This window comes from Eleutherodactylus coqui, chromosome 4 (assembly GCF_035609145.1).
Source record: "Eleutherodactylus coqui strain aEleCoq1 chromosome 4, aEleCoq1.hap1, whole genome shotgun sequence".
Classification (NCBI taxonomy): Eukaryota; Metazoa; Chordata; class Amphibia; order Anura; family Eleutherodactylidae; genus Eleutherodactylus; species Eleutherodactylus coqui.
In genome coordinates this window covers 273,752,203-273,779,193 of record NC_089840.1, presented here as the reverse complement: position 1 = coordinate 273,779,193, position 26,991 = coordinate 273,752,203, and the positions used below count along the sequence as shown (strand labels likewise).

Below are 26,991 nucleotides of genomic sequence, written 5' to 3'. Positions count from 1 at the left end.
GCACTGGCCCTTTAATAAATAATGCAGGAAAAACCATAGAAGACGATGGGGGGAGGCAAATCTATTAAATACTTTATTTTCACGTGTATTAACGAACGAAAAATAAATGTCTCATGTTATCGGACCACACCGGTACCGATCTGATGACCTCATTGCCAGGTGCCAAAGTGGTAGATATGGAAGCCCGTGATGAGGAGATTTGCTAGCAATTATCTATCAATAGCATGAAATCACTCCATGTTATGTCAAGACTAGAGATGAGCGAGCATACTCGCTAAGGACAATTACTCGATCGAGCATTGTTCTTAGCGAGTACCTGACCGCTCGGAAAAAAAGGTTCGGCTACCGGCGCAGGTGAGAGGTGAGTTTCGGCAGTGAGCAGGGGGGAGCTGGGGGTAGAGAGCGAGAGAGAGATCTCCCCTCTGTTCCTCCCCGCTCTTCCCCGCCGCTCCCCGCCCGCCGACGGGAGCCGAACCTTTTTTTCCGAGCGGGCAGGAGCTAGTGCTACAAACTGTGCCCTAATCATATGGGCTGCTGCATTCATCTCTAACTAGCCCTTAATCGCCACTATTAAACTAAGTGGAATATTGGGCCTAGGATATTACATTGACTTAAATAAGTCTCATCTACTTTAAACAGTTAGGTCACAAAGTACTTAAAGGCATAGAGGATAACTACTAAAACCTCAGCCTTATAGTACCTAGTTCAATCCTGATGAAGCAATAGGTATACTTACCTGTTGCGGAAACGCGTTGATTGAGATTGATGATTGAGATTGATGATTGAGAGTGATTGAGATCGATTTGGCTGATCTTCAGTAAGTCTGATCTATTAAATGATCAGAAAGACAGAGCTACCAATATACTTGAATGTGTGCACCTAATGCGGCAGTATCAGACCGCATAATGCCACATTGATGCGGATATGTAGGGTTGGCGGAGTAAAGACCATATGTTGTCTTTCCCTATCCACTGTGATTATTGGAGGTGACAGCTACTCTTGCTTTACCCTATAACAGTGAAACCCGATATAAACCACCCCGTTAAAGGGAGATATTGGACAGTCCTTTTCCCCTATATATTGTGACTATACGTTGTGAGTCCAAGAGTGGAATAATCACTCTAGTACCCACTTCTTGTAGATGGGACAGTGTTCATACCCACTACTCTGAACGTATGAATCTGGGCATTAGGTGGCGTATACATATGCACCTTGCCTTTAAGGGGGTTGTGGAGTTCTTTAGGCTCTGAATAAAGAGCCATCCCCAGTACTTGAGGGTGGTGTGATTATCATTTTAAATACTTTTTGTATGTGTTTGTCCACATTTTTTTAGAAAATAAATATTAAACGTTAAGTTTTATGTATTAGTCAGACAGTTCTTCTCGGGGATAAAAATAGGGGGTAAAAGAGAGATCAGAATCAAATATGACCCCAAGGCACCGGCATGTTGTCTAGGAGTTATGGTGGCGCCACACACTGAGATGGAGATATCAGGATGAGGGCGGTTAGTGGAGGGTGGAAATACCAGTAAGTCAGTTTTAGAGAGGTTTAGTTTTAGGTAGAGAGAGGACATAGTGTTAGAGACAGCAGACAGACAGTTGGTGATATTTTGGAGTAAAGGTGCAGAGATGTCACGGGAAGAGGTGTATAGCTGGGTGTCATCAGCATACAGGTGATATTGGATGCCAAATCTCCTGATGGCTTGTCCAATAGGGGCTGTGTAGATAGAGACATCTTGCAGACTCCTCCTTTCTCTGCTAGGAACATGTCCAAAGCAAGACGGTTCTGGAAGGCCATAGAGGATGTTGGCCCTAGTTGTTCCACTAATCCTTGTATGACATCTCTGGTGTAGTTTACAAATCTCTGTTGATTATAATTTATATAATTAATCCAATCAATATTTTTATTAATTGTGCACCAAGGACAAAAGACAGATTAGATTCCTCCTGTAATCTGGTTTCTGGCTTTAAACTCATTTGGGCCTCCCCTGGGTACCCCTATTTCATCAATATAAATACCTGCATCAAAAGAACCGCCAGGGAGATTACATGGCAGTCCACGCAGAGATTCTTTATGTCCTGGTGGGGGTGTGATTGTCTGTCCTGTCCACCCAGCTGCGAACAGCTGAAAGGGGAGGAGTACCTTTGTAGGTGTGCACTTACCTTTCCAAAATTTGGGCAGGGTTGCACGCATCCTACCATTACCACAAATCTACCAGACATCCTGCAATGGAGGTAACATATGTTCAAATTGAACCTATAATAGCTGAGGAAAGTATAGGCCTAGACAAGGGGCTGAACCAAACAGAATCTCATAAGGACTGAGACCTGTCTGTTTGGTGGGCGTATGTTTCTTTTTTTTTTTATAGTCCCATTTAGCCTCTCTACTCCCCCACTGCTTTGAGGATGGTAGGGTGTGTAGAATGCCTGTTCTTTGCCTAAGATCCCTGCCATCTCAGTAAAGTGAGTACCATGGTCACTCAATAGTTTCTGGGACACCAAACCTACAGACCACTTCAGAAAGAAGCTTTTTGGCTGTATTTTTGGCATTAGACGCAGAAACAGGGTAAGTTTCCAGCCAGAAAAGAGAGCAATACATACAAGGACGTATTGAAACGGTCCAGATTTGAGGAAGTTGTATGTAGTCAATCTGCAACCTCTGGAAGGGGTACAAGGGCCTAGGAATGTGTTTAGAAGGGGTTTTCACAGTCCTACCTGAGTTGGACAGTGCACAAGTCATACATCCCTGAGTATAAGAGACAGCAAATACCGACAAACCGGACGCATACCAATACCTGGTAACAGGATCACACATTGCAATTTTAGAGGCATGCATGAGGTCATGTGTTATGGAGGCTAGCACTGGAAACAAGGCTCTTGGAAGACAAGGCTTCCCGTGAAGTGTTCACATGCCACTGGAATCTGAAGTGGCTCCTTTTGCTTACCAACCCGAGACTTCATGGGAAGATGCTTGTTTCTGAAAAGACAAAAAAAGATGTTGTGAGACATTTAGCAACGGTGACATGTCCTCTTCTTCTTGGCAGGGGGCCAGAACTGCCGGTGTGAAGGGTAGCAGGGCTGCTTCTTTGGTTGCTTGGTCTGCCAAGGCATATCTAGAGTCCGTGTAAATGTTTTCTGTCTTGTGCCAGCATACAGGCGTGTGTAAGGGCCTGCAGTTCAGCCTGTTGGGCTGAGACGTGTGCAAGTAATGTCTGTTGATGAAGGACAGGGGTCTGTGTGGTGACCGCATATTCAGTGTGAAATTGTCCATCTACAGCATACCTGGAGCCATCAACGAACAAGGTTAAATCGGGACTAAGTAGTGGAGTGTCCTTGATGGAATCAAACCCAGAAGTTTCCATCTGCATGAGCTGGGCGCAGTTGCGAAGTTCTTCTTGAGTCGCTTGCTCAGTGTCATCCTGTTCCGGTAAAAGAGTAGCAGGATTCAAAGTCTGACAGCGGGTGATAGTAACGTTGGCAGGCATCAGGAGGGCACATTGGAGTCTCAGGCAACGGGCTGCAGACAAGTACTTGGGCTGAACCTGTGTTAGAATGGCAGAGATATCATGCGGTGCTAATCCTGGAGACTGCCGCTACTACTCGTAGACAGGAAGGTGATCGTCGGACGACGGGGGTCTAACCTGCTGGAGTAGTAGGCTACGGGTCGTTGATGCCTTCCATGCTGCTGTGTGAGGACTACTGCTGTGTGTCCATTTTCTCAGTGCTGTAGAACCTGAAGGGTTTGTCCTAGTTGGGTAAGCCCAGGGCTGGGGCTACCAAGATGGCTACTTCTATAAGTTGGAAAGGTTCTTTCTTGAGACAGTCATACAACGGCTACATCAGCTGTGAAGCATTCACAGTCCATGGTCTACAATAAGAAACAAGTCCTAGAAAGGTATGTAATTTAGAGACAGAAGCGGGTACCTTAATGTCCATAACGGCAGATTTACGGTGCTGGGTGAGATGACGAGCTCCTGCCATGAGACAATGTCCAGGAAAAGTCACAGATGAACAACAAAACTGGAGCATCTTCTTTGACGCCTTACATCCGCCTTACATCCGTTCTTTATAAGGAATTGAAGTGAGATTGAAGCTTCTACGCATGTAGCTTTGTCTGGAGCACAGAGCAAAAATCATCAATGTATCATAACAAAACAACAGGCTATGATTCAGGTTCCCGGCCTTCCAACACTTGACCCATGAGCTGTGAGAACAGGGAGGGTTATATCTGAGCTCCCTGCAGAGTCACAACCCAGGTGTATTGTTTGCCTATGTGTGAAAGCAAACAAATCCCTACCGTCTTTTATACAGAGGGATAGAGAAATACATGGCAATGGGACTCTTGGTTTCAACCTAACCTGAACTGGACGTACTGCTAGTCTGCCTATATCCACTGTTCCCTCACTCCAAAGGTGGGGTTAGAACTTTTAAGCATTGTTCCAGCTCCTCCTCTGACAACAAAGGTGTGCATACGGCTATAGGGGTTTCTGAAGACTGACAAAATGCAGCTAGCATACAGATTTCTTTCTCTGCTAACTGACCCATGATTTTAACCTACCCATCCTCCCTGAACTCTAAAAGGTGTGGATTTTCTGCAGCAAATCCGCTCCTAATAGGTTGAGAGGGGTGGTTTCCCTAACCAGCAATCGAGTAGTCAGAGAATAATTGGTTATGAACTTCACTTCCATTGGCTTAGACAAAGTAGTATCTTTTGGTGTTCCATCTACTCCTACACATAAAAGGCTTTGTTTACTAACGTCACTCTCTTTGACACGTCTGCTGTGTATTACACTAGTGGCTGCTCCAGTGTCTACCAGAAAGGGGAGAGGACCTTCTAAACCTACAGTCAGAGACAACAGGACTGGGCCCCTTCTGGATTTGCTAACTTGCAAAGGGCAGACGTCATCAATGAGTACAGACACCGGATTGCCTGTTTCCTAATGATCAGGGGAGGGCGGTCTGGATTTGGACTGTCCATTCTGAGCCTTAGGAGATGCCCTACATTGTCTACGCATGTGGCCCTGTTTGCCACAGTTAAAGCAAGTGATAGGTTTACAAGTACCGTGGTACAGGAGCCTAGTTCCAAACTGCTGACAACTTAAAGAAGAGCCTGAGCCTCTAGAGTATGCCACTCAGGACGGGCGGCTTCTAATTTGTCCTTCAGGGTCTTAATGAGACCTCCCACAAAGGCTTGTGTAAGAAGTTGGGCATGTGCAGGGACATTAGGACTGTATCCCAAGTCCCTCCACGCTACCAGAATCCTAGACAAAATATGTTCTGCTGCCTAACATCATGTAAGGTAATTCCTAACTCTGCCATACACTTTGAAGCCCAGTCTTTCAGATGACGAAGGAAAATAGCCCCGAAACCTAACACCTTAGGATCAGGTGGTGGATTAAATTTCTCCATCATCAAGGAGAAGAAGAAGGGATCAGCCTTATGTCTGGCCACTTCTTCTATGTCTTTATAACAGCAGTCATAAACTCCTGCTAACTCTAGACAAGCTCTATAGAACCCTATGGGTTGTTTCTCAGGATTTGGCATTGTTAATATTATTTCTCATTTTGTACTTACTGACACCATCATTTTCAATTCTTTCTTCTATCCGCCCTTTAGCAACCAGGCAGGCACATCTGTCCCAACCTTAAGCTGCCTCCAGGAGTTTAGCATCCTTAAAACTACCTTTATATTCTATCATTGCATTTGACCACAGACGGGGACTAAGGGTCCCATGTCTGGTGTCTTGTTTCATGATAGACATCAAAGTCTTACATTCTTTAGCTATCTCTTTACCTTCCATATTCCTTACTATGTTTTTGGCCATTGTCTATTCTGACTCATCCGAGGTGGCTTTCTTAGACCATCCGTTACCCATGTTTCACTGGTAATCTATATGGGTTTTTAATAACCTTTTTCCTCCTTATTTGAGGAGAGGGTAACCCCGTCTGAGGATATCATGTTGACTATGGCAAGAGATACTTGTCACAAATCAGACACTTTTCCTACAGACAACATACAGTACAAGTGTTCCCGCTGCGTGACTCTAAAAACTCAGACTTCACAGTGCAGGACCCACTTAAACCATATACACAGGTGTTCCCGCTGCGTGACTCTAAAAACTCAGGCTTCACATTGCAGGACCCACCTAAACCATCTGTCCCTCGTCAGAGACCGGAACACGTTACCAGTAAATTAGGGAACTTAGATCATAGAATAGCCACACTAGGACAATTATTCAACCTATTGATATTATTTTGGCCTTTAAACACACTGAGTTACACATTCATTCAAACCCAGACAACGAGACAGCTTATTTGACAGGGTTCTTTGTCATATAAAATAGACCGAGTTTAGACCTTAAATGAACCACTCAATATAAATGAACATACTTACCCAACTTTGACCAGACAGAATCACAGAGACACAATGAGGGATAAGAATAACAGTTTCTTACCAGCCGGCTTTGTCCTGATTATGGGTCTGTGCATTCTGTCCGTTCGACAGTAAGTCAGGTCACAGGTTCCGGTCACTCTCGGTCCCTGTTACGGGCCACACTGGTACTGATCTGATGACCTCGTTGCCAGGTGCCAAATTGGTAGATATGGAAGCCCATGATAAGGAGATTTGCTAAAAATTATCTATCAATAGCATGAAATCACTCCATGTTATGTCAAGACATTTCTCCAGTGAGAATCTCAAGGATATTCTACTTTATTATGAACATTGCCAACCATTATACAGAAAGACAAGGGCGTATCGAAATGTTGCATGGTACAAAGATTAGTGTTACGTAGTTTACTGTTACAAAGGTGAAAATACTTATTGATCACAAGACTTATTGACATCTACCAAATAGTCTCAAAGTTCTTAAGGCCCGTCTCAGACATAGAAATTATTTAAGTCAGGATATTGCTGTTGCATTAGACAATAGTTCTGCTATCGCTGTGTGTCTTCTCTGTTAACATAGCTCAGCCTTATTTAATTTGTCTGTTGACTTCTTATCTTAAAATCCTAGTTCACGGCACTACAAAGCATAGGTTTTAGTCTTCTATTTAAGGGTCAATAGTCCAATACAAGGTAAGAAACATACACTTATTGCATTCTGAAACTTAACACTTTATATTCCATGACACTCATAAGATGCGGGGGGAATAAACGAACCACCCGCCAAATATTGCATGCCTAACACAGGAGGAAGTGCAGAGTGTTACCATACAGCGCGGCACGGGGTCCCGCGGTCGGCGCGCGTCGCTCCGGCGTCGGCTCCAGCAGCCTGGAGCCCTGTGTCGAGGTCATCCCAGCAGCTTGGGTTGGCCAGTGGGCGGCGGCGTGGGCGTGCCCGCCCGTAGGGTGCCGCCCGCACTCCTCTGTGCTTCTTATACAACAGTGGGTGGAGTTGCCTCCTCCCACGCTCCGCCCCTGGGCGGAACCTTGTGGTTAAAAGACTGGCAGTGAACTGAGCTCACTGCCAGTTATTGGTTCTGCATGCACCTAGCCAGTCTGTCTGCGGGTCTCCTCAGCCAGTCCCTAGTTGCCGGTCAGCTCCCTCTGGTTCCCTATTACTCTGTCTGTTTTTGTTGGTTCTGTTTGCCTCTAATCTAGTCTGGCCCAGTCAGCACTAGTTGCTATCCAGCACCCTGCCAGTTTGCCTGTGAAGTTCCATCTCCAGCCTTGTAAGTTTTGTTGGTCTGATTCATCTGCCTCCTCTGTCGGCACTCTGTTCCCCCCATTAGGTAGTTTTCTTCTTGTCAGCCGCCAGGTCCCTAGCCAGGGCAGGGACCGCCGTCCAGTTGTCCGCCTGGGGTTAGCCAGGGCCGAGGCAAGTAGGCAGGGACAGTGGGGTGCGGGAAGATCAGGGCACCCCACTTGGCGCTCGGGGGGCAGAGTGCCGTAACATAATAACTGGCCCTTAAAATATTGTTTTTCTTTTCATGGCGGCGATCAGCGCCCTTGCAAACCAGCTGCAAGACCTGGTGCCGGTGATCCGGGATTTGTCAGCTCGCATGGTGGCCCAGGAGCAGTGGGCGTTGTCGCAGGGGCAGAACGCCTTTACCTGTCCCGAACCCAAGTGCCCGCTTCCTGAGGTGTTCTCTGGGGAGAGGAACAAGTTTTTTGTTTTTCAACAGGCGTGTCGCCTGTTTTTTCGGATGCGTCCCCATTCTTCCGGCTCGGAGGTCCAGAGGGTCGGGCTTATAATGTCCCTGCTGCGGGGCTCTGCCCAGACCTGGGCCTTTTCCATTCCCGAGGGTTCCCCCTCCCTGCAGTCGGTGGACTCCTTTTTTCAGGAACTCGGGGGTATCTTCGATGAACCGGACCGAGTGGGGTTGGCGGTTTCGCGGTTGCTGGCGCTGCACCAGGGGTCGCTTTGTGTGGAGGATTATTGCTCCAATTTCAGACGCTATGCGGGCGATACTGCATGGAACGATAGCGCCCTGAAAGACGTTTTTATGCAAGGTCTCTCGGACGCGGTCAAAGAACTGTTGATCTCCCATCCCGTTCCCGGGTCCTTAAAGGAGGCTATGGAATTAGCAGTGAAGGCAGATAGGAGGCTCAGGGCTGGGAAGCAAGATAGACCGACCCATAGAGTCAGGGAGGTCATTTGTCCTGTTCCCTCCCCGTCCGTACCAGTCTCTGTTCCCGAACCTATGGAACTGGACCCGCTGGACCCCGAGGAGCGACGCCGGATTCGGTTATTACATCATCTCTGTCTCTACTGCGGGAAAGCTGGACATCGGGTGATAACTTGCCCCTGGAGGCCTCAGCGTTCACAGTCTGAATCGGCAGAAAGACTTCCAGTCCTAGGCGATTGCAGGGAGGGTCGCCTAGGACCTCAGGTACGTCCTAGACTTCTGATACCCTGCCAGGTTAGATTCCGGAACTTCTCCCGCCTAGGGCAGGCGTTTATTGATTCCGGAGCAGCTGCTAACCTGATAAGCATGCGTCTCGTTGAGCCCCTGAGGGCTGAATTTGTGGCGCTGAAGACGCCAATTCGTTTTGCTAGCATTGATGCTACTCCTCTTGCTTCGGGCTTGGTACAATGGAGGACCCCAGTGTTACAACTCACGGTGGGGGGTCGCCATTCGGAAGGTCTATCATTCCTGGTGATGGAGAAAATGTCGGTAGACATGGTACTAGGGATGCCGTGGCTGGCGTTGCACAACCCCCAATTCGATTGGGCCACTGGGGAGCTAACCCAGTGGGGGCCGTCCTGCCATAGCCATCGCGCTCCCCTTCCTCCCTGCTCAGTCGATACCGCACTCAGTCCCCGAGGTATCACTTACCCTCACACCCCGTCCGCCCGTCCTGCTGCTGATGTCGCCGCCGGTGCGCTGCAGGGGGGACGGAAGAAAGGGGTGGGGTCTCGTATGCAGTTGCGTGTGAGGAGAGTCTGTCGGTATTTGAGCCGTACAGGGTGGGACAGAAGGGGTACCGGCCCTCTGGAAATCGCAAAAGGAGGGGTCGCACGGGGTTCCATAAGTCTTTGTCGAAACCTCTTGTCTCTTCAGTGATGCCCACCTCCGGTCCCCCGCCGCCCACCCTGGTCTGTGATGAAGTGGAACACAAGGCCCAGGAGGTCCTGGATTCTTGCCGGGGTCCAGGAACCTTACAATATTTGGGGGCCCGGAAGAGTTTTTTGGAGTATGATAGCTCAGATGACAGTGATTTTAAAGTTAGAGATGCCTCAGATTTTGAAGGCAGCGTCATTGGTAGCGAGAATGGGTCAAAAGACAGTGGTGAATGGTTGGACATTGACTCGGAAGACGACCTGAAACATGACGATATGTCAACGGTTGGCCCTGAAGGTAATGGGGCAGCCACAGACTACCAAAGTCATGGACCTGAGGATCAGTCCATGGTGTCCGCTCAGGAGGGTCACATTCTCGGGTCGGTACAGCGTTTTCACAGCCGTTGCCTGGATAAGCCTGGTCGAGTTTCCGGGGGCCCGGAGGTCCCCCGTCAGAGGGGGGGTAATGTTACCATACAGCGCGGCTAGGGTCCCGCGGTCGGCGCGCGTCGCTCCGGCGTCGGCTCCAGCAGCCTGGAGCCCTGTGTCGAGGTCATCCCAGCAGCTTGGGTTGGCCAGTGGGCGGCGGCGTGGGCGTGCCCGCCCGTAGGGTGCCGCCCGCACTCCTCTGTGCTTCTTATACAACAGTGGGTGGAGTTGCCTCCTCCCACGCTCCGCCCCTGGGCGGAACCTTGTGGTTAAAAGACTGGCAGTGAACTGAGCTCACTGCCAGTTATTGGTTCTGCATGCACCTAGCCAGTCTGTCTGCGGGTCTCCTCAGCCAGTCCCTAGTTGCCGGTCAGCTCCCTCTGGTTCCCTATTACTCTGTCTGTTTTTGTTGGTTCTGTTTGCCTCTAATCTAGTCTGGCCCAGTCAGCACTAGTTGCTATCCAGCACCCTGCCAGTTTGCCTGTGAAGTTCCATCTCCAGCCTTGTAAGTTTTGTTGGTCTGATTCATCTGCCTCCTCTGTCGGCACTCTGTTCCCCCCATTAGGTAGTTTTCTTCTTGTCAGCCGCCAGGTCCCTAGCCAGGGCAGGGACCGCCGTCCAGTTGTCCGCCTGGGGTTAGCCAGGGCCGAGGCAAGTAGGCAGGGACAGTGGGGTGCGGGAAGATCAGGGCACCCCACTTGGCGCTCGGGGGGCAGAGTGCCGTAACACAGAGCCAGTTAAAGAGGATTACAATTGATAAATTGTCGGACTCAGATGGAATACACCTAAGGGTTCTAAGGGAACTAAGTGATGAGATAGCTAGACCACTATTTCTTATATTTATAGACACTATATAGACCGGGGTTGTACCATTGGATTGCCGCATTGCCAATGTGGTTGCACTATACAAAAGGGGTCCCACTTCAGAAATTGGAAAAATATTCCAGAGATTTCTGAGAGACACCATCCTAGAATACCTTAAGGAAATGGGGCAGCCACAGACTACCGAAGTCATGGACCTGAGGATCAGTCCATGGTGTCCGCTCAGGAGGGTCACATTCTCGGGTCGGTACAGCGTTTTCACAGCCGTTGCCTGGATAAGCCTGGTCGAGTTTCCGGGGGCCCGGAGGTCCCCCGTCAGAGGGGGGGGTAATGTTACCATACAGCGCGGCACGGAAAAAAGCGGTAAACCCCTCATAAGCACGGGTTCATGAGGGGTCGATCATGTCAGATCAATCTGATCAGCCTCTACGATGAAGTAATTCTAGGCTGGACCTGGGAGAGTCTATTGATCTCATAAATCTTGATTTCTCTAAAGCATTTGACACTGTGCCGCATAATGGGTTAATATATAAAATGAGACAGCTCGGACTGGGTGAAAACGTGTGTATATGGGTAAAGAACTGGCTCAGAGATAGAAAGCAGAGGGTGGGAATAAATGGTTCATACTCTGACTGGGCCACTGTTGCTAGTGGAGGGCCACAAGGTTCAGTATTGGGCCCCATTCTGTTTAATATATTTATCTATGACCTGATAGAGGGACTGCACAGTAAAATATCAATATTTGCAGATTATACAAAATTATACAAGATAATTAAGGCAAAGGAGGACAATGTGCGGCTACAAACGGACCTGGATAAGCTGGGGGCTTGGGCAGAAAAATGGCAAGATAAGTTTAACATTGATAAATGTAAGGTTGTGCACATGGGCAGGAGAAACGGATGTCACCAATATACACTAAATGGGGTACTGCTAGGGAAAAGTGATATGGAAAAAGACCTGGGGGTACTAGTGGATTGTAGATTTAACTGGAGCAATCAATGCCAGTCAGCTGCTGCAAAAGCTAATAAAGTCTTGGGGTGCATTAAAAGATGTATAGGGGTGAGGGGCGAGAACATTATCCTTCCACTATATAAGGCACTAGTCAGGCCTCACATGGAATACTGTGTGCAGTTCTGGACACCGGTGCTCAGGAAGGATGTTACAGTGCTGGAGGGGGTTCAAAGAAGGGCAACTAAAATAATACATGGAATGAAGGGACTGGAATACCCGGAGAGGCATCAAAATTGGGATTATTCACCCTGGAAAAAAGAAGGTTAAGAGGCGACCAAATAACTATGTATAAAGACATTAGGGGACGATACAAGGATCTCTCCCATGATCTGTTTCTACCCAGGACTGCGGCGGTAACAAGAGGGCATCCGCTATGTCTAGAAGAAAGCAGGTTTCATCACCAACACAGAAGGGGGTTGTTTACTGTAAGAGCAGTTAGACTGTGGAACTCTCTACCGGAGGAAGTGGTGATGGCAAAATCCATAGAGGAGTTTAAGAGGGGACTAGATGTCTTTCTATAGCGCTATAATATTACAGGATATAGACATTAGGTGACCAGTGGAGCTGATGATCTCAAATGTTGATCCAGAGATTACTCTGGCTGCCATTATGGAGTCAGGAAGGATTTTTTTTCCTCCAAATGAGCTAATTGGCTCGTTTTATTTTTTTTTTTGCCTTCCTCTGGACCAACAAGGGGGGTTGAAGCAGGCTGACCTGGATGGACATTGTCTTCATTCAGCCTAACATACTAGGTTACTATGTCTCACATGCATTCGTCTCCACTCAATCTTACTAATGATTGGAGACTCATTCTGTCTCACACCAACACACACTCATCTCCGCTCCTCCGTCTCACACACTCTCAGCCCTGCTCCTCCCTCTCACACACGCTCGGCTCCGCTCCTCCGTCTCGCACACACTCGGCTCCGCTCCTCTGTCTTGCACACGCTCGGCTCCGCTCCTCTGTCTTGCACACGCTCGGCTCCGCTCCTCTGTCTTGCACACGCTCGGCTCGGTTCCTCCGTCTCACACACGCTCGGCTCTGCTCCATCCACTCTCTGAATACATCCTCACACAGCAGAGTCCTGCATCCACTGAACGGAGAGACCTGGTCATGTGACCCCTTGTCTCCTCCCACACACTGATCACATGATGGTGACATCATCACAGGTCCTGAAAGCACAGAACAACCCCACGGCTCCTGTCCGGCTGCAGGTGGAGGTATGTGGGGTCTCCAGCACTGGGGCGCAGGGATCATTAACCCCTTCAGCACCTTCCAGTTTTGGGCATTCATTGTAAGACCAGTATTTTGTTCTTTCGCTCTTCTGCTTCCTGGTATAATCGCCTCCTGTGTTTTCTCTCCTCGCCGCTCCCCATACTACAAGCTGCTGTTCTCCCGGATTCTTCCTCTCGCTGTCAGTAATATTAGTTTGTGAGTCCATCACATGTTTGTGCCTTGTGAAGCCCCTCAGGTCATCTGGTGGGAGATTAGAATGGACCAATCCTTTATTGTGACGGGTCTTCATGATGTCCACTAGGGTGACAGCGATACGGTTAAGCCCCTTCCCTATAATAAGCCCCTGCTGAACTGCCTGAAAAAAAGCAATACATTACCCAGCAGGCGTGGTCTGGGTCCTCTCGCTGCTCTCCGGAGCTCCGCCGGGCGTCCCGCAGTCCTCGTTCGTCCCACATCACTTCCTGGTTGTGGGCTTGAAAAATCCTGCTTCCAGGAAGCAATGGCTCTGATGGGTTTATCCAGCGTTACTCAGCCAATCAATGCAGCGCTTGATAACCCAATACGAGGCCTATGATTGGTTTATCCAGCTCTGCATTGATTGGCTGAGCAGAGTTTGAGGAACCAATCAAGTTGTGAAGGCGGAATTCTAAATCAGCTGAGCCGCGGCATTCTTTGGCCAATTCATAAATCCCGCCTCCACAACGTGATTGCGATGCGATAAACAAGGAGGCTCCATAGGGAAACATGGGCTACAAAACATCACAAATCACAGCAGTATAGAGTTTTTTTTTTTCTTGCAACTTGGCATCAGAGAAAACATCCTTAATGTGCAGGAACCAGAAGGGACGCAGGGGCTCCACATACATGCGATTTGTAGCATTGTGAGAAAATTGTGCGATTTTTATTTTATTTTTTGTCGTCCATGGGAGAGGGTCTTAAGATTTGTAAAAGGTGTAAGTGTTACCACAGTGCAAACTCGTCATTCTCTAATTCCCCCATAATTCTTGTACATTCATCAACGTTATTATTTTCTGTGATTTTGTATCTTGGCTTCTTCATCACATGACATTTATTGAAAAATACATTTTGGGACGCATATTGTTACTATATCCTATTGGGTAGGTCACTCCCCCTGAGCTGTCATTCATGCCATCTTATTGGCTAGAAATCAAAAGGTCCCACCCTCTCTCTATATAAACGTTGTCAGTGCAGTGTTGTCTTCACTATAGCCTACCTGAGCTCCCTTGATAACGCCTGTGTGGCGAAAGATGTAGGGTACGTGTTAGATGTTGGGAGGGCACGCGTTAGATGTCGGGAGGGCAGGCGTTAGGTGTCGGGAGGGCAGGCGTTAGGTGTCGGGGAGGGCAGGCGTTAGGTGTCGGGGAGGGCAGGCGTTAGGTGTCGGGGAGGGTAGGAGTTAGGTGTCGGGGAAGGCAGGCGTTAGATGTCGGGAGGGCACGTGTTGGATGTCGGGAGGGCACGTGTTGGATGTCGGGAGGGCACGTGTTGGATGTCGCGAGGGCACGTGTTGGGTGTCGGGAGGGTACGTGTTGGGTGTCGGGAGGGTACGTGTTGGGTGTCGGGAGGGCACGTGCTGGGTGTCGGGAGGGAACGTGTTGGGTGTCGAGAGGGAAGGTCTTGGATATTGGGAGGGCACGTGTTGGGTGTCGGAAGTGCACCTTTAGATGTCGGGAGGAAACGTGTTGGATGTCGGGAGGAAACGTGTTGGATGTCGGGAGAAATGTGTTGGATGTCGGGAGGAAACGTGTTGGATGTCGGGAGGAAACGTGTTGGATGTCGGGAGGAAACGTGTTGGATGTCGGGAGGAAGCGTGTTGGATGTCGGGAGGGAGCGTGTTGGATGTCGGGAGGGAGCGTGTTGGATGTCGGGAGGGAACGTGTTGGATGTCGGGAGGGAACGTGTTGGATGTCGGGAGGGAACGTGTTGGATGTCGGGAGGGAACGTGTTGGATGTCGCGAGGGCACGTGTTGGATGTCGCGAGGGCACGTGTTGGATGTCGCGAGGGCACGTGTTGGATGTCGCGAGGGCACGTGTTGGATGTCGCGAGGGCACGTGTTGGATGTCGCGAGGGCACGTGTTGGATGTCGCGAGGGCACGTGTTGGATGTCGCGAGGGTACGTGTTGGATGTCGCGAGGGCACATGTTAGGTCTTTTTTAGATTAGGAGTGGCTCAATTATGCATTAAATGATTCTAGATAGCTAGGCGTTGTGGCCGTCCATTGTGGTCGGACGGAGACCTCTCTCACATCTCTAGCCTCTGTCACCACTGTGATACATAATCAGTCACCTGTGTGGGAGGAGTCTGGGGTTACATGACCAGGGGATGAGCAGTGTGTACAGGACTCTGTTGTGCTGGCTGTGATCCCTGTTGAATGGGATGAAGCAGAGTTGTATGTGATGTACATGTAGCTAAGGTGACCAGATCTTCCCAGGGTCAGAGCAGGACAAAGGGGTGTGGTCAGGGGTGGGGCTTACCATGACATTTGATTTTTACCTCGGTCATTATAAAAAGTACAGAGCTGGTTCAAGAAAGACAGGGAGCAAATTCCACAGCATTTCTGCAACCAAAAAATAGTCAAAATACATACCAGCTGATTGCATACTATGCGGCGATCCCCCTCACCTCCTCCGAAGCCTTCCCACTGTCAGCGCTCCCCGGTTCTAAGCACAGGATTGTTTTGGACTTGTGAAAAAATGCCATAAAACACATCATGCATTTTGGTAAGCATTATTTTAGTGGTGTTTTTTGGTTACAGATTCTTCACACTTGTTTTTCGTACAGAAGCCAATGTGGGAAAAAGCAACACTGCATGGATCCAAATAAGGTAGAAAATGAGGAAAAAATGCTTTAAAAACTGTATTTTTGTGTATTTCATAACTCCCCATTTACCTAAAACTCACATCTGGCCGCTGCAGGGGTGAAGAACCTAACACAACACACAGAATATTCCTTAGAATAATATGGGGGAGATGCATGAAAGTGTTTAAAAGAAAAACGGTCTTTGTTGCCCCTAGCAACCAATCACAGCTCAGCTCACTACATATTCTGCTATTGAAAAGTGAATGCTGCGCTCTGATTGGTTGCTGTGGGCAACAAGGGCACTTCTGATTTTTAGACAATTTCATAAATCTACTCCTACGTGTGAAAACACCTGAAGACTGTTGGCGTTTGTATCTCGGACTTCCCAAGATGATCCAGATTTCTTATTAACTCATGTGATTCCAGCTTAGAGGAATTGGGAAGTCGCTATCTGAGCTCCAGATTTACTGCTATATAGTAACATCACCTTTGTGGCCCCTGATTTGCTGCAGCCGTCATGTGAAGATGCGACATGCCTTGATTTCCATATATAAGATGTTGTGTTCTCTTTTTACGAGAGAACACAACATCTACCCTTTATTACCTCCTCGCCAGTTTCCACTTATTATGTCCAGTAATTGGAGGATTTTGTATGATGTTACATTGTCTCGTCTTCTCCCCCATTCAGGATCCTCAGCCGATATCGTCTATATCAGATAATATTCCTGATTGACCCGACAAGGATGGAGAGGAACCGGGACAAGATGGCGGAGAGTATATTCACCCTCACCCTAGAGATACTCTTCCAGCTTACAGGAGAGGTGAGAGATTCTGGGGATGAGGTCACGTTCCATCATTATTATCTATGTCAATCTCTGGTCACATCTACGGCAGAGGATTTACTGCCGATTCATCATAAATGCCAGAAAAATAATAGAGTTGGTTGTTCTGGTAGAATGACGGAAATCCAACAGATCTACTGTAAGGCAATCAGGAGTTGTTGGGGGTCATTATTGTCTGTCATCTAACAGAACCAAAACTCTGATCATTTTACTCTTCTGCTCCTGTGACTGAGTAGAACAATGGAGATGATGAACACAGATGTGAGGAGAATCTTACTAATGATTGGCCATAACTGGAGACATGAAGGACTCTGGGAATGTCTGCAGAGATATTTATGGATGTGTCTCCCCATAAACAGGATTACACGGTAGTGAAGAAGACTTCTAGTGATGTCTGTCAGGCCCCGGTCTCTGATGGATGGGGAAGACCCCTGAGCCCAATCACAGGGCCTCCACCTCACCACCTGATACTGGAGGAGATCAATGAGCAGAAGATCCTAGAACTCACCAACAAGATGATTGAGCTGCTGACTGGAGAGGTGACGCTGCTGGGAATGCTGGGACATTATACAGTAACGCTATGGCGGTATAACGTGTCTGGGCGATGACGGTATCATTGTGTTGTCAGGTTCCTATAAGGTGTCAGGACGTCACTGTCTATTTCTCCATGGAGGAGTGGGAGTATTTAGAAGGACACAAGGATCTGTACAAGGACGCCATGATGGAGGACCACCAGCCTCCCCCATCACCAGGTAATAGACAGCACTAAATCCACTCGGCCTTTATTATTTGTATGTAGAGAATGAATTCAGTGGCTGTATGTGTTTTCTGCAGGTAGATCCAGTAAGAGAACAGCAACGGAGAGTTGTCCCCATCCTCTTCTTTCACAGGATGATCAGGTAGATGGATAGAAGGTCTCATGAAATCTCTCCTCTGGTCTGTAGGACGGCTGGGAAGGTCTTGTGTTCAGGCTTATTACACTGGATCACAGGAAAAAAAATTGTCTGCTACTTGTGGTATTTCAAGTGTCCAATACTAAACTAAGTGTGTAGACTCCAAATCTGTAGTGGATTTTGCCTTGGACGTCGGGTTCTGAAGTTATACATGGTGTTATTGGCTACTCATACTGATTTTATGCTAATTCTACAACCACTGTATTTGATTAAATCAAAATACTAACGACCACCTGTCTGTTAGTGATGTGTAACTGAGGAACTGTGTGTGTTACATGTGATGATGCCACCGTCATGTGATCAGTCACCGGGGCGCGGAGCTCCGCCCCTGATCACATGGCGGTGACATCATCACAGGTCCTTCAGGTGAACTGCATACCCCACAAACCCCTGCTGCTTCAGTTGCTATGGATATAGCAGTACTCAGTCTGGCAGTTTGTAGCTGGTTGTGAGACAGCTGCACACCTGTGTGGAGACTCCAATAAATAACACATCACAAATGTCCCCATACATAGCTGGCAGTGCATACTGAACAACAACATTGAAGCTCAGTCCTTCACCGCTATCTTCACATCTCCTGAACGTGATGCCATCTCCAGTGCTAATGCCACTGACACCAACAAGCAAACATATCTCCTGAGTGATGACTTTTACAATATTTATTTCACAGCTGGTGAAACTGGAGGAAGACCCGATCCCTATTGATGCTACAGAGACACATGTGAGGGGGGATAAGCTGTGTAAGGAGGAGATTCCTACAGATAACCACCCAGGTGAGACTACATGTAGAAAAGAGTCTGTGTTTTCAGGGTTTTCAACTGTATATTCCCTTATTCAGCCAAAGAGCATGTTAAAAATACAAAAGTAACCTTATAAGCTAAAATAATTGGTCTATTAGGATGGTTGTCAGTAGATTAGGTGCTCCAAAAACCATTGTGGCTCATGTAAATAGGAAAACCTTTTATTGTTTGAAATTTAATACATGCCTTTGAATTTGTATGAACATTTTATGTCATAAACTATCAGTATAATTGTAATGTAATATTCAAAAATATTAAAATCTGTTTTATCCTTGGCAGATGATGACACCAGGAGCTCAGAGGGACATCTGATAACAGTTTGTAAAGTGGAATATCCTGGTATCATACAAGATACATATGAAGAGCCTGCTATTATCCCAGATATGCCCTCAGCCCTTCACAGCAAAGATCTGTCCTCTGATCCTTCTAAACAGGTTCCATCTTCTGATTCATTACAGAATGTTATACAAAATAAAATTTACAGAACAGATGTTGAACATCAAGGAGTTCACACAGGAGAGAAGCCATACTCCTGTTCTGATTGTGGGAAATGTTTTAAGCAGAAATCATATCTTGCTGTACATCAGAGAATTCACACAGGGGAGAAGCCTTATTCATGTTCTCAATGTGGGAAATCATTCAAACACCGATCTGCTCTTTGTCAACATAAGAAAATTCACACAAGAGAAATGATATTTTCATGTTCGGAATGTGGGAAACGTTTTAACTATAAACTAGATCTGCTTGCCCATCATCAAAGTCATACAGAGGAGAAGTCCTATTCATGTGCTGATTGTGGGAAATGTTTTAAGCAGAAATCATATCTAGCTGTACATCAGAGAATTCACACAGGGGAGAAGCCGTATTCATGTTCTCAATGTGGGAAATGTTTTAATAAAAAATCAAATCTTGTGTTACATCAGGTAATTCACACAGGGAATAAGCCATTTCCATGCTCTGAATGTGGGAAATGTTTTAAGCAGAAAAGGAATCTTATGTTACATCAGAGAATTCACACAGGAGAGAAGCCATATTCGTGTTCTGAATGTGGGAAACCTTTCACACATCGATCTGCTTTTTTTCAACATAAGAAAATTCACGCAAGAGAGATGATATTTTCATGTTCAGAATGTGGAAAACGTTTTAACTATAAACTAGATCTTCTTGCACATAAGCAAAGTCACACAGAGGAGAAGTCATATGTATGTTCGGAATGTGGGAAATGTTTTAAGCAGAAATCATATTTTGCTGTACATCAGAGAATTCACACAGGAGAAAAGCCTTATTCATGTTCTGAATGTGGGAAATCTTTCACACATCAAAGTGCTTTTATTCAACATGAGAAACTTCACACAGGGGAGAAGCCATATTTATGTCCAGAATGTGGGAAATGTTTTAGTCTGAAAAGGAATCTTGTTGCACATCAAAAAACTCACACAGGCAAGAAGCCATTTATATGTTCAGAATGTGGGAAATGTTTTAGGCTGAAATCATATCTTGCTATACATCAGAGAATTCACACAGGGGAAAAACCATTTTCATGTTCAGAATGTGGGAAATGTTTTAATAATAAATCAAATCTTGCTGCACATCAGAAAATGCACACAGGGAAGAAGCTATAAATGTCCTGAATGTGAGAAATGTTTACAACTAAATCAAAGCTTCTTAGATATCAGAGAAGTCACTCAGGGGAGAAACCATTTTCATATTTTAAATGTTGGGAATATTTTACTTAAATTCCGTTGACTATCAAAAAAACAAACCATAGGAAAAACTATGTTAAAGGAGATGTCCCGCGCCGAAACGGGTTTTTTTTTTTTTAAACCCCCCCCCCGTTCGGCGCGAGACAACCCCGATGCAGGGGTTAAAAAAACCACCCGCACAGCGCTTACCTGAATCCCGGCGCTCCGGTGACTTCTCTACTCACCGCTGAAGATGGCCTCTTCCTCCGTGGACCGCAGCTCTTCTGTGCGGTCCACTGCCGATTCCAGCCTCCTGATTGGCTGGAATCGGCACGTGACGGGGCGGAGCTACACGGAGCTACACGGAGCCCCATAGAGAACAGCAGAAGACCCGGACTGCGCAAGCGCGGCTAATTTGGCCATCGGAGGCCAAAAATTAGTCGGCACCATGGAGACCAGGACGCTAGCAACGGAGCAGGTAAGTAAAAAACTTTTTATAACTTCTGTATGGCTCATAATTAATGCACAATGTATATTACAAAGTGCATTATTATGGCCATACAGAAGTGTATAACCCCACTTGCTGCCTCGGGACATCTCCTTTAATGTTTTGAAATTGGCAATTGCTGCACTCGCAAATCTCATCTGTTAACCCCTTAGTGTCCAATCCTGTTTGCACCTTAATGACCAGGCCAAATTTTGGAAACTCTGACATGTATTTTGAAGTTAGCAAATACAGCACTCTTAAATCTCATCTTGTTAATCAAATAACTTATTGGGGAAGAACCCATTTTCTTTCAATGATTAATAGTACAAGAAAAAAAAGATAATCAAGAAATATATGCAACTGCCAAATAATGTCTGTTATCAGAAAATCATCAAGAGCGCAGATAGCACATCTATATACCAACCATGTGAATAGAATATTTCACATTAATGTATAGAATTAAATCTTAAAACTTATTACCAATCACTAATAAATGGGTAAAACCTTACATGCTTGTGTTTTTTACATGGTAAGCTATCGCTGCAGACCTCTGGAGATGAGAGGGAGCTGATAGGGGTTATGTGTAGAAATAGTGAGGAGAGAACTACACCAAGGATCCCGGACTTTATGGAACTAGTTGGGACACTTTCTGGTTTTCAGAAAGATAATTTCATTGGAGATAATCAAATCAAACTTATTACAGCACTGAGACAGACTACAGAGTCTCCACTCCATCCACCTCATCAATGTAGTTATGTGTATCACAATATATGGGTATGATGTTCACACTGCTCCTCATCAAGAAGAGCCATCAGTGATACCCCAGGGGCAGCTGGTGCTGGAGGGCGACCACCTTACAAAAAAAATTAACTTAGTCCAGAAGGTACAAATTCTGGGATGGGATCATTTTAGGAACATAAATTCAGTGCCCATCTTCTGTTATCAATGACATTGTGATGTAGGAACTCCACCGAGGCTAAAAAGGCTTAAAAGTGTGAATAAAGTGATTGAGTACATCCTTCAATAAGACCCCATAGCACACTACTAGAGATGAGCAAACGTACTCGTCCGAGCTTGATGCTCGTTCGAGTAGTAGCGTGTTCGAGATACTCGTTACTCGAGGCGAGCACCACGCGATGTTCGAGTTACTTTCACTTTCATCTCTGAGACGTTAGTGCGCTTTTCTGGCCAATAGAAAGACAGGGAAGGCATTACAACTTCCCCCTGCGACGTTCAAGCCCTATACCACCCCCCTGCAGTGAGTGGCTGGCGAGATCAGGTGTCACCTGAGTATTTAAATCGGCCCCTCCCGCGGCTCGCCACAGATGCATTCTGACATAGATCAGGGAAAGTGCTGCTGATGCTGGAGCTGCTATAGGGAGAGTGTTAGGAGTTATTTTAGGCTTCAAGAACCCCAACGGTCCTTCTTAGGGCCACATCTGACCGTGTGCAGTACTGTTGAGGCTGCTTTTAGCAGTGTTGCACTTTTTTTTTTTTTTTGTATATCGGCCGTGCAGGCCATAGCGTTCTCAGTCTGCAGTAATTTTACATAGTATAGCGGCAGTACTGGTGAGGCAGGGACAGTGGTAAAGGTGAAAGAGATATACTGTCTATATAGGCAGTGGGCTTTTTCAAACAAATTTGGGAAAAAAAAATATTTGGGCTGCCTGTGAACGTCCTCAGTGTACTGCGTCTCTGCTGGGGGTAGTAGTCCTAATTAATACGCAGCTAAGTGTTACAGCAGGCTTGCGCAAAAGTGTTTCCTGGCTCTGCGTTGCCCGCTACATCACCGCCGTCATCCCGTCCAGAGGGAAACAGTCTGCAGTAATTTTACATAGTATAGGGCCAGTAGTGGTGAGGAAGGGACAGTGGGAAAGGTAAAAAAGAGATATACTGTCTATATAGGCAGTGGGCTTTTTCAAAAAAATTTGGGAAAAATACTATCTTTGAGCTGCCTGTGACCGTCTTGAGTGTACTGCGTCTCTGCTGGGGGTAGTAGTCCTAATTAATACGCAGCTAAGTGTTACAGCAGGCTTGCGCAAAATTCTTTCCTGGCTCTGCGTTGCCCGTTACATCACCGCCGTCATCCCATCCAGAGGGAAACAGTATACATATAAACGCTGCCTACAGTATCTGTCTGCTGTCTCAGCTCAGCCTTTAAAAAAATAGAAGCAAAACACTTAAGGCCTACTAGTGGTCTTTGGACACGACTGCTTCTGCGCTGTGAATTCCACTAGCTCAGTCATACGCACCTACGTCTCACTACAGGCTTGCGCAAAATTCTTTCCTGGCTCTGCTGTGCGTTCCGTAAGCGGTCAGCCTCCAACCACAGGCCAATAAGCGGCACATTTAATTACAGCGTTCTGTTTCTGCACTACTGGTAATACACCATGCTGAGAGGTAGGGGTAGGCCTAGAGGACGTAGAGGCCCAAGTCAGGGTGTGGGCACAGGCCGATCTCCTGATCCAGGTGTATCGCAGCCGACTGCTACGGGATTAGGAGAGAGGCACGTTTCTGGTGTCCCAAGATTAATCTCACACTTAATGGGTCCACGCGGTAGACCTTTATTAGAAAATGAGCAGTGTGAGCAGGTCCTGTCGTGGATGGCAGAAAGTGCATCCAGCAATCTATCGACCACCCAGAGTTCTGTGCCGTCCACTGCTGCAACTCTGAATCCTCTGGCTGCTGCTCCTCCTTCCTCCCAGCCTCCTCACTCCATTACAATGACACATTCTGAGGAGCAGGCAGACTCCCAGGAACTGTTCTCGGGCCCCTGCCCAGAATGGGCAGCCATGGTTCCTATCCCATCGGAGGAGTTTGTTGTGCCCGATGCCCAACCTTTGGAAAGTTCCCGGGGTCCGGGGGATGAGGCTGGGGACTTCCGGCAACTGTCTCAAGAGCTTTCAGTGGGTGAGGAGGACGACGACGATGAGACACAGTTGTCTATCACTCAGGTAGTAGTAATTGCAGTAAGTCCGAGGGAGGAGCGCACAGAGGATTTGGGGGAAGAGCAGCAGGACGATGAGGTGACTGACCCCACCTGGTTTGCTAAGCCTACTGAGGACAGGTCTTCAGAGGGGGAGGCAAGTGCAGCAGCAGGGCAGGTTGGAAGAGGCAGTGCGGTGGCCAGGGGTAGAGGCAGGGCCAGACCGAATAATCCACCAACTGTTTCCCAAAGCGCCCCCTCACGCCATGCCACCCTGCAGAGGCCGAGGTGCTCAAAGGTCTGGCAGTTTTTCACTGAGAGTGCAGACGACCGACGAACAGTGGTGTGCAACCTTTGTCGCACCAAGATCAGCCGGGGAGCCACCACCACCAGCCTCACCACCACCAGCATGCGCAGGCATATGATGGCCAAGCACCCCACAAGGTGGGACGAAAGCCGTTCACCGCCTCCGGTTTGCACCACTGCCTCTCCCCCTGTGCCCCAACCTGCCACTGAGATCCAACCCCCCTCTCAGGACACAGACACGACCGTCTCCCGTCCTGCACCCACACCCTCACCTCCGCTGTCCTCGGCCCTATCCACCAATGTCTCTCAGCGCACCGTCCAGCTGTCGCTAGCGCAAGCGCAAGTACGCTGCCACGCACCCGCACGCTCAAGCGTTAAACGTGCACATAGCCAAATTGATCAACCTGGAGATGCTGCCGTATAGGCTTGTGGAAACGGAGGCTTTCAAAAACATGATGGCGGCGGCGGCCCCGCGCTATTCGGTTCCCAGTCGCCACTACTTTTCCCGATGTGCCGTCCCAGCCCTGCACGACCACGTCTCCCGCAACATTGTACGCGCCCTCACCAACGCGGTAACTGCCAAGGTCCACTTAACAACGGACACGTGGACAAGCACAGGCGGGCAGGGCCACTATATCTCCCTGACGGCACATTGGGTGAATTTAGTGGAGGCTGGGACCGAGTCAGAGCCTGGGACCGCTTACGTCCTACCCACCCCCAGAATTGCGGGCCCCAGCTCGGTGGTGGTATCTGCGGCGGTGTATGCTTCCTCCACTAAACCACCCTGCTCCTCCTACGCAACCTCTGTCTCGCAATCAAGATGTGTCAGCAGCAGCACGTCGCCAGCAGTCGGTGTCACGCGGCGTGGCAGCACAGCGGTGGTCAAGCGTCAGCAGGCCGTGCTGAAACTACTCAGCTTAGGAGAGAAGAAGCACACGGCCCACGAACTGCTGCAGGGTCTGACAGAGCAGACCGACCGCTGGCTTTCGCCGCTGAGCCTCCAACCGGGCATGGTCGTGTGTGACAACGGCCGTAACCTGGTGGCGGCTCTGCAGCTCGGCAAACTCACGCACGTGCCATGCCTGGCCCACGTCTTTAATTTGGTGGTTCAGCGCTTTCTGAAAAGTTACCCACGCTTGTCAGACCTACTCGGAAAGGTGCGCCGGCTCAGCGCACATTTCTGCAAGTCCAACACGGACGCTGCCACCCTGCGCACCCTGCGCACCCTGCAACGTCGGTTTAATCTGCCAGTGCACCGACTGCTGTGCGACGTGCCCACACGGTGGAACTCTACGCTCCACATGTTGGCCAGGCTCTATGAGCAGCGTAGAGCTATAGTGGAATACCAACTCCAACATGGGCGGCGCAGTGGGAGTCAGCCTCCTCAATTCTTTACAGAAGAGTGGGCCTGGTTGGCAGACATCTGCCAGGTCCTTGGAAACTTTGAGGAGTCTACCCAGATGGTGAGCGGCGATGCTGCAATCATTAGCGTCACCATTCCTCTGCTATGCCTCTTGAGAAGTTCCCTGCAAAGCATAAAGGCAGACGCTTTGCGCTCGGAAACAGAGGCGGGGGAAGACAGTATGTTGCTGGATAGTCAGAGCACCCTCCTGTCTATATCTCAGCGCGTTGAGGAGGAGGAGGAGGAGGTGGAGGAGCATGAGGAGGAGGGGGAAGAGAAAGCTTGGCCCACTGCTGAGGGTACCCATGCTGCTTGCCTGTCATCCTTTCAGCGTGTATGGCCTGAGGAGGAGGAGGAGGAGGATCCTGAAAGTGATCTTCCTAGTGAGGACAGCCATGTGTTGCGTACAGGTACCCTGGCACATATGGGTGACTTCATGTTAGGATGCCTTTCTCGTGACCCTCGCGTTACACGCATTCTGGCCACTACGGATTACTGGGTGTACACACAGCTCGACCCACGGTATAAGGAGAACCTTTCCACTCTCATACCTGAAGAGGAAAGGGGTTCGAGAGTGATGCTATACCACAGGACCCTGGCGGACAAACTGATGGTAAAATTCCCATCCGACAGCACTAGTGGCAGAAGACGCAGTTCCGAGGGCCAGGTAGCAGGGGAGGCGCGGAGATCAGGCAGCATGTACAGCACAGGCAGGGGAACACTGTCCAAGGCCTTTGACAGCTTTATGGCTCCCCAGCAAGACTGTGTCACCGCTCCCCAGTCAAGGCTGAGTCGGCGGGAGCACTGTAAAAGGATGGTGAGGGAGTACGTAGCCGATCGCACGACCGTCCTCCGTGACGCCTCTGCCCCCTACAACTACTGGGTGTCGAAGCTGGACACGTGGCCTGAACTCGCGCTGTATGCCCTGGAGGTGCTTGCTTGTCCTGCGGCTAGCATCTTGTCAGAGAGGGTGTTTAGTGCGAATGGGGGAATCATCACGGATAAGCGTACCCGCCTGTCAACCGACAGTGCCGACAGGCTTACAATCATCAAGATGAACAAAGCCTGGATTTCCCTCGACTTCTCTTCTCCACCAGCAGACAGCAGCGGTATCTAAACAATAAACAATACGTAGGCTGCACCCGCGAATGGAAGCATCATTCTCTATCACCATAAAAAACGGGGACCTTCTGGCTTCATCAATCTGTGTATTATATTCATCCTCCTCCTGCTCCTCCTCCTGAAACCTCACGTAATCACGCCGAACGGGCAATTTTTCTGAGGCCCACAAGGCTCAGTCATATAACTTTTGTAAACAATGTTTATACGTTTCAATTCTCAATTCAATAAAGCGTTGAAACTTGCACCTGAACCAATTTTTATTTTAACTGGGCCGCCTACAGGCCTAGTTACAAATTAAGCCACATTAACCAAAGCGATTAATGGGTTTCACCTGCCCTCTTGGTTGGGCTTGGGCAATTTTTCTGAAGTACATTTGTACTGTTGGTACACCAATTTTTTTGGGCCCTCGCCTACATTGTAATCCTAGTAATTTTTAGCCCACCTGCATTAAAGCTGATGTTACCTCAGCTGTGCTGGGCACTGCAATGGGATATATTTATGTACCGCCGGTGGGTTCCAGGGAGCCACCCATGCTGTCGGTCCACACGGAGTTGTAACTGCATGTGTCCACTTCTAAAGAACCCCAGTCTGACTGGGGAATGCAGTGTGGGCCGAAGACCACCTGCATTTAATCGGACGTTACCTCA

General features: G+C 48.2%; 2 protein-coding genes across 3 annotated transcripts in view; both read left to right on the top strand.

Annotated features, from left to right (window-relative positions):
- Positions 1 to 20,196, top strand: part of LOC136626705 (zinc finger protein 585A-like) — a 40,205-nt gene extending 20,009 nt beyond the window's left edge. The window contains exons 8-13 of the mRNA XM_066601718.1: positions 14,233 to 14,278; positions 16,513 to 16,645; positions 17,026 to 17,062; positions 17,501 to 17,565; positions 18,290 to 18,392; positions 18,699 to 20,196. Of these exons, the coding sequence (XP_066457815.1) occupies positions 14,233 to 14,278; positions 16,513 to 16,645; positions 17,026 to 17,062; positions 17,501 to 17,565; positions 18,290 to 18,392; positions 18,699 to 20,041 (1,727 nt within the window). The 3' untranslated portion in view covers positions 20,042 to 20,196. The remainder of the gene's footprint in view (positions 1 to 14,232; positions 14,279 to 16,512; positions 16,646 to 17,025; positions 17,063 to 17,500; positions 17,566 to 18,289; positions 18,393 to 18,698) is intronic.
- The window catches only part of LOC136624417 (oocyte zinc finger protein XlCOF8.4-like), a 56,349-nt gene continuing 42,281 nt past the window's right edge, over positions 12,924 to 26,991 (top strand). For both annotated transcript variants that reach the window (XM_066598393.1, XM_066598392.1), the window contains exon 1: positions 12,924 to 12,987. The gene's annotated coding sequence lies outside the window, so the exon portion shown is untranslated. The remainder of the gene's footprint in view (positions 12,988 to 26,991) is intronic.